Source organism: Etheostoma spectabile, chromosome 1, assembly GCF_008692095.1.
Source record: "Etheostoma spectabile isolate EspeVRDwgs_2016 chromosome 1, UIUC_Espe_1.0, whole genome shotgun sequence".
In the NCBI taxonomy this organism is placed as follows: Eukaryota; Metazoa; Chordata; class Actinopteri; order Perciformes; family Percidae; genus Etheostoma; species Etheostoma spectabile.
In genome coordinates this window covers 15,834,945-15,842,919 of record NC_045733.1, presented here as the reverse complement: position 1 = coordinate 15,842,919, position 7,975 = coordinate 15,834,945, and the positions used below count along the sequence as shown (strand labels likewise).

At 40.0% G+C, this 7,975-nt stretch overlaps 1 protein-coding gene across 3 annotated transcripts in view; it reads left to right on the top strand.

Moving 5' to 3' along the window:
* The window catches only part of LOC116669980 (immunoglobulin-like domain-containing receptor 2), a 22,295-nt gene extending 19,406 nt beyond the window's left edge, over positions 1 to 2,889 (top strand). For all 3 annotated transcript variants that reach the window (XM_032500273.1, XM_032500363.1, XM_032500193.1), the window contains 3 exons: positions 146 to 491; positions 1,049 to 1,775; positions 2,612 to 2,889. In XM_032500273.1, the coding sequence (XP_032356164.1) occupies positions 146 to 491; positions 1,049 to 1,775; positions 2,612 to 2,647 (1,109 nt within the window). In that variant the 3' untranslated portion in view covers positions 2,648 to 2,889. The remainder of the gene's footprint in view (positions 1 to 145; positions 492 to 1,048; positions 1,776 to 2,611) is intronic.
* Positions 2,890 to 7,975: the final 5,086 nt, after the last annotated feature.

The following is a 7,975-nucleotide window of genomic DNA, read 5'->3' as shown; positions in this document are numbered from 1 at the left end:
AACCTATAACATGCACAAAAAAGATTTATAACACAATAAAGGAAAGGGAAAACGCCAAAAAGCATAATGTGAGCACTTTAAGGAGAAATGTTCATTTTATTCAGTCATTCTTCATTTATCCGTTTCTTCATTTTGACCTGTCCAGCCTGTAGCCTGTCCGAGCTGAGCTCCCTCCATGACGGAGAAGCCAACTTCCGCCAAACATACCGAAATGTCCAGAGGAAAGCTCTGCCCGCCATACCTGACCATGACCCTCAGCCTGAGCCCCAACGCTACCGTGACAACCGAAGCCCAGAGCCGCAGCGTTACCGTGACGATCCCCCTTCACCCCAACGATATCACGATGACCGCGACTCAGAGCCTCGCCGCTGCCAGGATGAGCCCCTTCCTCCGCGGCGGTACAGCGATGACCCTCCGTTCTCGTCCCAGTTGCGCAGGCCCGGCCGAAATCAACGGCAACAGAATCACAGTGAAGAGGACAACCAAAAAAGGTACTCTCTCTCTCTCTCTCTCTCTCTCTCTCTCTCTCTCTCTCTCTCTATCTCTATCTCTATCTCTCTCTCGTTGTGTTTACATGCACTAAAGTGACCTGGGTTCTTACTCTATTTTAGAAGCAGGGCTTACTAATTTAACTGCTATAGAAGACGCTTCCTGACTTCTTTGCTGTTAGGGCAGAGTGACGGGGCAGTGAGATGACAGACAGACACAGGCACATTTTTTCTTTACGTTACAAATGGTTGAATGTTCAGTGGTGAAAAGCAACAGTTTTAGACATACAGAGTCCATTTTCAGTTCCTGTAATTTACAGAAAATGGGTTTCCTGTGTATGGTAGAGGACCTTTAAGCAATCAGCTTACTGGAGAAAGCCAGTAACTCATTTATTTAAGCACATGTAAATGCAACGTCTTGTGAATGCAAACAGATTCTGTACATCTGCATATAAATATACACAATACTCACAATCCTCCTGCCCTTCTTTTGCATCCTGTCCCCTTGTCCCCTCCCTCTCCCTGTCGGCCTTCTCTTGGCCTTGTGTTGTGTTTTGCAGGTGGAACCCTCGTTCAGAACATCTGCGGAGAAAGACGTACCGTACTGCCGGACGAACCGGCTCACTAGATGAGCTGGAGGAGTTCGCTGCTTTTTACAAGCAGAGAGGAGACAGAGGGGAAGAGAAAAGGGAAGAGGACAGGGGAGACTATGAGATGGAGCTGCTGGAGTTCAGTCGGTATCCTTCATACCGTAATGGTCCACCTCAGCATTATCACAACGAGGAAAATGACCTTGGCGACCGTGAAGATCATCTCAGAAGAAACAAGAGTAACGGACATTACATAAGCCCACTTCAGTCACCCAAAAAGAGAAGGGGCACTTGGGACAGTGAGCGGCCTGCCCCGCCTCCTCCCAGAGTCAGTCCACCATCAAGTTCTTCACAAGAGAAGGACTACGATGGCACGTTCCTGACCAGCCTGCTGGAGCGTAAGGCCAAGTTACGAGGGGTCAGCCAGGGGAAGAGTGGGGCCCGGGGGGGGGAGGATTCAGACACACCCTCTAAGGGCAGCTCGAAAAAGAGCAGCGGGGAATCGAGTCGGCACTGCAGCCGATCGCCCAGTAACAGGCCTGAGGGAGATCCACTTCTTCCTCACTCAGACACAGAGCGAGGCAGAATGGACAGGCCGTCTCCGCGGCCGCTCCCAGCAAACACCTGCTCCTCTCCACCTCCGACCCATTCCCTGCCCGGTCGCAGAGAGGAGCCCAGAGACAAGACCCGGAAAGTGGTGAGTAACATCTAAGCCTAGGAGCTATTGGCAGCACTGTTTGCTGGTAATGCTAATTTGCGGATCAACAACAGTGAGTAGAACTCATGTAGAATATTTTTTAGTTATTGAAAACTATTTTTGATGTCTAATTGATCAATAGTTTAACAATAGGCTAACAGGAAAATGTTTAATGCTCAATGTTTGATTTTGCTGTTTGAAGGGAGTTTACTAGGGCGTTTCCACAGCGGCTTAAGAACCTTTTGATGAAAGCTGCATTTTGTCCAGAGCAACCAGGGATTTCATTAAGTTCCTGTACGATAGTTCTTTTGGGCAAAAGGTCCCAGCGTCAGGGGTGGAACTTTATGATGGTTTAGGAATTATATACAGTAAAGATTATATATTTCTAACTCATATCATTATGTTGTCTTCCCCACATGGGGTCCCAGCTCTAAGGCTGTTGTTGTTGTACCTTTGACAGGTCAGGTTCAGATGCTACTACAATGAAAACTAGGTAGAATACTCTGTTCTGTATCCAACTACTCTCCATAACAATCATAACTGGTTGTCTCCTCCCTGATAAACCTGGGCCAAAAAGGTATTCAACGTCAAAAAACTCATGTACGAGATAAATTTATTCAACTGAACCGGCTTTCAGGAGCTTCAATCAAATCTTTAAATAATTTGAATAAAAGGTTGAAATGCAGTTTGTCCCAGGTTCACCATAATAACCCTGTCTGGCTAATGTTTACTATCTTTTACTCTCTCATCCTACTGTAGACACATGTGAGTATTTCGGTGTAAGCTCTCTGCTATTGTGTTGATCACTTAAACTTTTTTTTTTTTATCCTCACCAGAGCACTCTTCTCAGCCGGGACTCCCTCATCGTCTAATGGACTGAAAGCCACACAGACTGAGCACTTACACTTTACAGGAGCCGCATGTCAGCTGATGAAAGATGATAGAAATGACTCTATGCAACATCAGGAATATGCAACGGACCATGACTGAAAGCTGAATCAGCACAGAAATGGACAACAGACACACTTTTTCTATCGAGACTGTCCGTTGGCTTCCTGCCTGTTGCGATGATGTTCGATGAATGATGATGAAGTCATTACTGTTCGGTTTCTGTCACCGGATGACTCGTATACATTTGTATCTCAGCTGGACTAACACTGAACTAATGGTGGCTGCGTCAGTGTCCTGGACTGTCCCTCCCAGCGGGGCACTGTCCGTCTCCCCTCGTCCCCATACGCTTTACGCTTCCAGCACAAAGAGTGCATTCACTTCCACTTGATGAGATATCTGCTTTAAATAAGCACCGTTGTAGTAAAGGAGGTGTATGACAACAGCATTATTGTAAAGACCATACTGTAGCTTCAGCTGAATGACAATACACACACTGTGACATGCAGCCACATTTTCAGGGACTAAAGCACCTAATTCAGACGGTCTTAGCTTTGGTAACTAAAGCTCGAAGTAGTAACCACCATTATCAAATATTGATATGACGTGCATCTACAGAGGGGTGGACAAAATAATGGAAGCACCTCTTGGAAAAGGACTCTTTTCTGCATTTAGCAAAAGTTTAGCCAGCTCTATGAACACAATAGTTTGGAGTTCCTCATTGGCCATTGCTCTTTCAGATAGGCAAATAGGCGCAAACTTCTCAATTATTGACTCAAATGTAGCTTAACCATATCATATGATATGCTACTTCAGTCACTTTAAGAACTAATATTACTGCGGCACTACAGACATTTGCACATTAATATTTAATAGCCAGGATTCACATTATAGACACCACCAATGACTATCTGCATAACAATTTGGCCACAATTTATTACATTGGCCAATACCCGATCGAGCCATATGCTAGGTTTGACCTGGTCTTGGTATATTGACATTAGATCAGTAAGGTGAAAGGTTTCAGTTGTACTACACAGCGTAGTGTCTTTGAACTCATTGTTTGAAGTTTGCAGGCTGCGCATTTACTGGTTTGATTCACTTTCACCGCTCTCAACCCTGTTTACAGCAACAGCAGGCATCTGGTTTTTAGTATACAATACTATTAAAAGCTCTTAAAAAGCCACTCTACACTACCTTTTCAGCACCAAACAGCAGACAGACACAGTTAGCAACTAGCGGGTGGCTAGTGCAGTGTTTAGTAGTGATGGTCTGAGCCCATCTAGTTGGCTCAGAAAATAAAGACACTGGTTCACAAAGCTTCATTCGACCGTCACTAGTGTTTAGCAGACAAAAGTTTCAGATATTTCCCTTTGGAGTTAACAGAGCTAAAACAGCTAAATAGAGCTAAAATAAGTGTGAATATTTGTCTAATATTCATCAGGTGCACACAAACAACTCCAAATGAATACTTATGGTGCTCTGTATATGCTGCATATCTAAAGTGTTTGCTAAAATGTTCACCGTTACAACTTTATAAGGTGATAACTATTGTTTCGTAATTTTGTTTTTACAAGTGTGTTTACAGTACATCTTCTACAGGCCCCATGTGGCCACCAAAACATACTGATGTTTCTTTAAGTAACTTAATATTACATGCAAATGTTCGGTTCAGTGCCACGTGGCAACATTTCTCCGCTTCCTCAATTGCTTTTTTATTACTGTATATTTTAGGCATGTTTAAAGCAACGCAAGATGGAAACCAAGCTTTTAACATGTTGAATAATGTGTGCCAAAAATACAGGAGTGCCAATCACAGATGTGTTTTATAGGTCAATGGGAATCCTTTTGAAATTCATGACAACATACAGTATGCCAAACAGAAAGCTACACTGACAAAGTAGTAAACTAATGAGGCTATGCACTAATACTGCATACTGATCCAATGTGACCCACACTTGCAGCATTTGCAGTGGTGATTTAGTTACTACTTTATTCATGAAGCAGAAACGTTATGTTTTCTCTACCTTGTACATCAGTGGAGCTTTTCATTGTCTACTACATTATAACGTGTTAGAGTTTGCACAAAGTAACTATTTTCTACAATTGACTAAAACCTTATGATGTTTGTTTTTTGGAAACCTTTAAGTAAAGGTATTGAACTGCCACTGTCCTTTTTACTACAGTATGAATACATTTTGATATGTAAAGCGGCTCTATTTATGTGTGTGGTGTGATATGATCGATGTAATTTGGAAATGGTTATGGTGTGTTTGTTTAAGCTTTCCAGTGTAACTGTGTACATGAGATGAAGTGTTTTTGACTTGATAACTGTAATTCAGCCCTTTCTTGTCACTGCTGATTCAACGGCTAAACCAACACCTTCATATGTTGTCAACAGTCACACACACATATACAAAACACATATTAGCTGACTGATTATTACATATTTTGTTCTAACATTACACCAAACAGTATTATTTTATTATTCCTGCCTCCATTTTAGTCTCCTTGAAAAAAGTCTAATATCTGTTTAAGTTCATGTTTTCTGATGTCTGGTACTTGTGTGTGTGTGTGAGTGAGAGAGAGATGACTCTTTACTTTTCTGTAAAGGAGACAATGTGTAATTGAGTATGACTCATGTCTTTGTCCATTGTTGTCATCACAGACTGCCTGTCTTTACGGCACAGCTGTGTCAAAACTCTCATATCACTTCTACCAGCTCAACCAGAGTTGTTTTGACATCCGCATAAAATAATTTCGTACAACTTTTGTCCATAAAGTATTTATTTATATGCATAACACAAACATAAAGTCCAACAGTGTTTATCTCTCCATCATCTCGGCACATAAGTCCTACAGGTTTTATTGACGCTTATTGTTCTTTATTTTAGGGTGTTTTCATCTGCTTGGCTTTAAGATATTAGGATTGTACAGGCGGTGATGGAATTCAAATACAGTTATTCTGTACTTAACTACTGTACTCAATTATAATTTCTTATACAGTTTTGATACTTTAGAGTATTTAATGTTTTATTTGTACTTATTTGAGTTCTAAGTAGTTAACATTTACTTTGTAGAGAAATATTTTACATACATACATAATTCATTGTTTAAAAATGTTACCACCCAACAGTATATAAAGTACAAAGTTCAAACGGCTCTCACCAACTACAATAATAATGGGGTTTTAAATTGTTTATTTAGGTTATAAAGAGAACTTAAGTACTTCTTCCACCACTACAGGGATTATAAGATAAAGAAGAAATTCTTTTTATGACATTCACAGAAAGGACTCATTCTTCTGGTTTTGTGTGTTGTGCTGTCTGTGTGTGAGAGATGTGTGTCTGAGGTCATGTACTGTATGTTTGTGATGGGAGGTATCAGGGAAGTAGCTGACCACTCACAGCTGGAGAGTATGCCAGGAATGTTGTTAAGCAATGTCGTCCTGGGCTTCACCGAGTCATCAGCAGGGAAATATGACATCACCGGACACCATGGAGTAAAAGATTTGTGCTTTTTTTTTTCTGTGTTCCTCTTGCTGGTTTGACATGGATGGGACTCTGCACCAATCAGCATTTAGTAAAACATCAATCAATCACTTTGAATCAGTGTTTTTTTCACTGTCAATGAAATCTAATCCAACCACACGCACACACACACGCACACACAGTCCTGATGAAGCAGATTAGCTGAGTTTTTAAGTGTTAAACTCTATATAAATAACACCTAATGATTTTACAAATTTTGTCATAAATATGTAATGTCATAGAGAAATGTTTAATGGTGAACAAGTACTCCAAGGTTTTACATACAGTACGCTAGTATCAGTAGCAATACAGTAATGTAGACATATTGCATGCATGCAACAGTTTACTTTTGTAAACATTCTTAATTTTCAGCATCAAAATATTCTTAAAGTAGCCTATTTAAAGTAAAGGCTTATTATGCAGAATGACCCATTTAAAAATGTATACTGTATATAACATAAATGGATCATTGATGCATTATCTATTGCTGAGTAGCTTAATCTATAAAAGTGCATAATGCGTAATGTTTTGGCAAATTGAAAGAGGGCATGTTTTCAGTGTAAGTGATTGCAAGTTTGCTTTTGGACCATGTCAAATCCAATGCATAACAATGTGCTTGCACTTAAGGGCCTCAGCGGGAGAAGAGGACATAAGGGAGAAGGAGCAGGAAACACAGAGTGGATCATGGCAGGAGTTTCCAGGAAAATAGATGAGCTCTGAAGGGCTGCAGGTGCAGAGTGGGTGTGCTTAGAAGGAAAACAATCTTTGACAATTTGACTTTGGACTTGGAAAGCTCTTCAGCACAACACACAAAAGTAGTCTCAATTATTTGCAAATGGACCCAGACGTTTATAAAGGAGGACACGTTTAAAAAGCATCTTTCCTCCAGGGAATAAACAGCTTGGTTTTATAATTTAAACTGTAGAGAATTCAAGAGTCCAACCAAAACAAAAAACACAGAACAATGAATGTCCAGCTCAAATTAAAAACAAGGTTAGGCTGACATCTCGTGGTGCTAGATCAGAGTTACACCTGAGCAATGAATGAGTGTAGAAAACCCGAGTGACATAGTCTGTTGTTATGTCGTATACTTAGAAAGGTATTTTCCTTTGCCAGAACATTAAAAAGTATTGATATTGTAATAATAAAATAATAAGAAGAAGAATTGTGTTGGATATTGTCGCATTGCAAGGTGTCAGTATCCACTCTTATGAGTCTCTTTTTACAAAAATCCCTTTTATGGCCTTTTCTTAACTAATGGCATTATTGTATCTTTTTATGTCTTGTGTTTGTTTTGAATATATAAATATATATATCAAAATTTCATTTCATCATCAGTTGTGGTAATGGCCTTTATTTATTCAAGGAAAGTTTTCGGAAATGAAATTTTAAAAATCCAACAATATTTCCTATGATTTCAATAGTCCTATTTTTTTTTTACTTTCTGTCAATTATGTCATTAAATCCATTTTAAATAGGCCTACCATTAGCTTTTGGAAAAATAACATTTGCTCTTTAGGATTTAGGACGTCTGAAAAACTATTTTCTCAAATGCACCCGAGCAAATTATGTCAATATTTGTACTGAAATTGTACTATTACCTCTATGGAAATAAACTCAGTACGCTAGGTCTAATGCACCAGAGACACACGTGTTTACAATACGAATCCCTATAAGACTAACATGTTTAAATATGATATGTTTGTATTGATAAAGTAGCATTACCTCTTGTTTTGGAGGTGGTTTCTGTTACGTCACAGTTGGGATGAATTCACCTGTTTC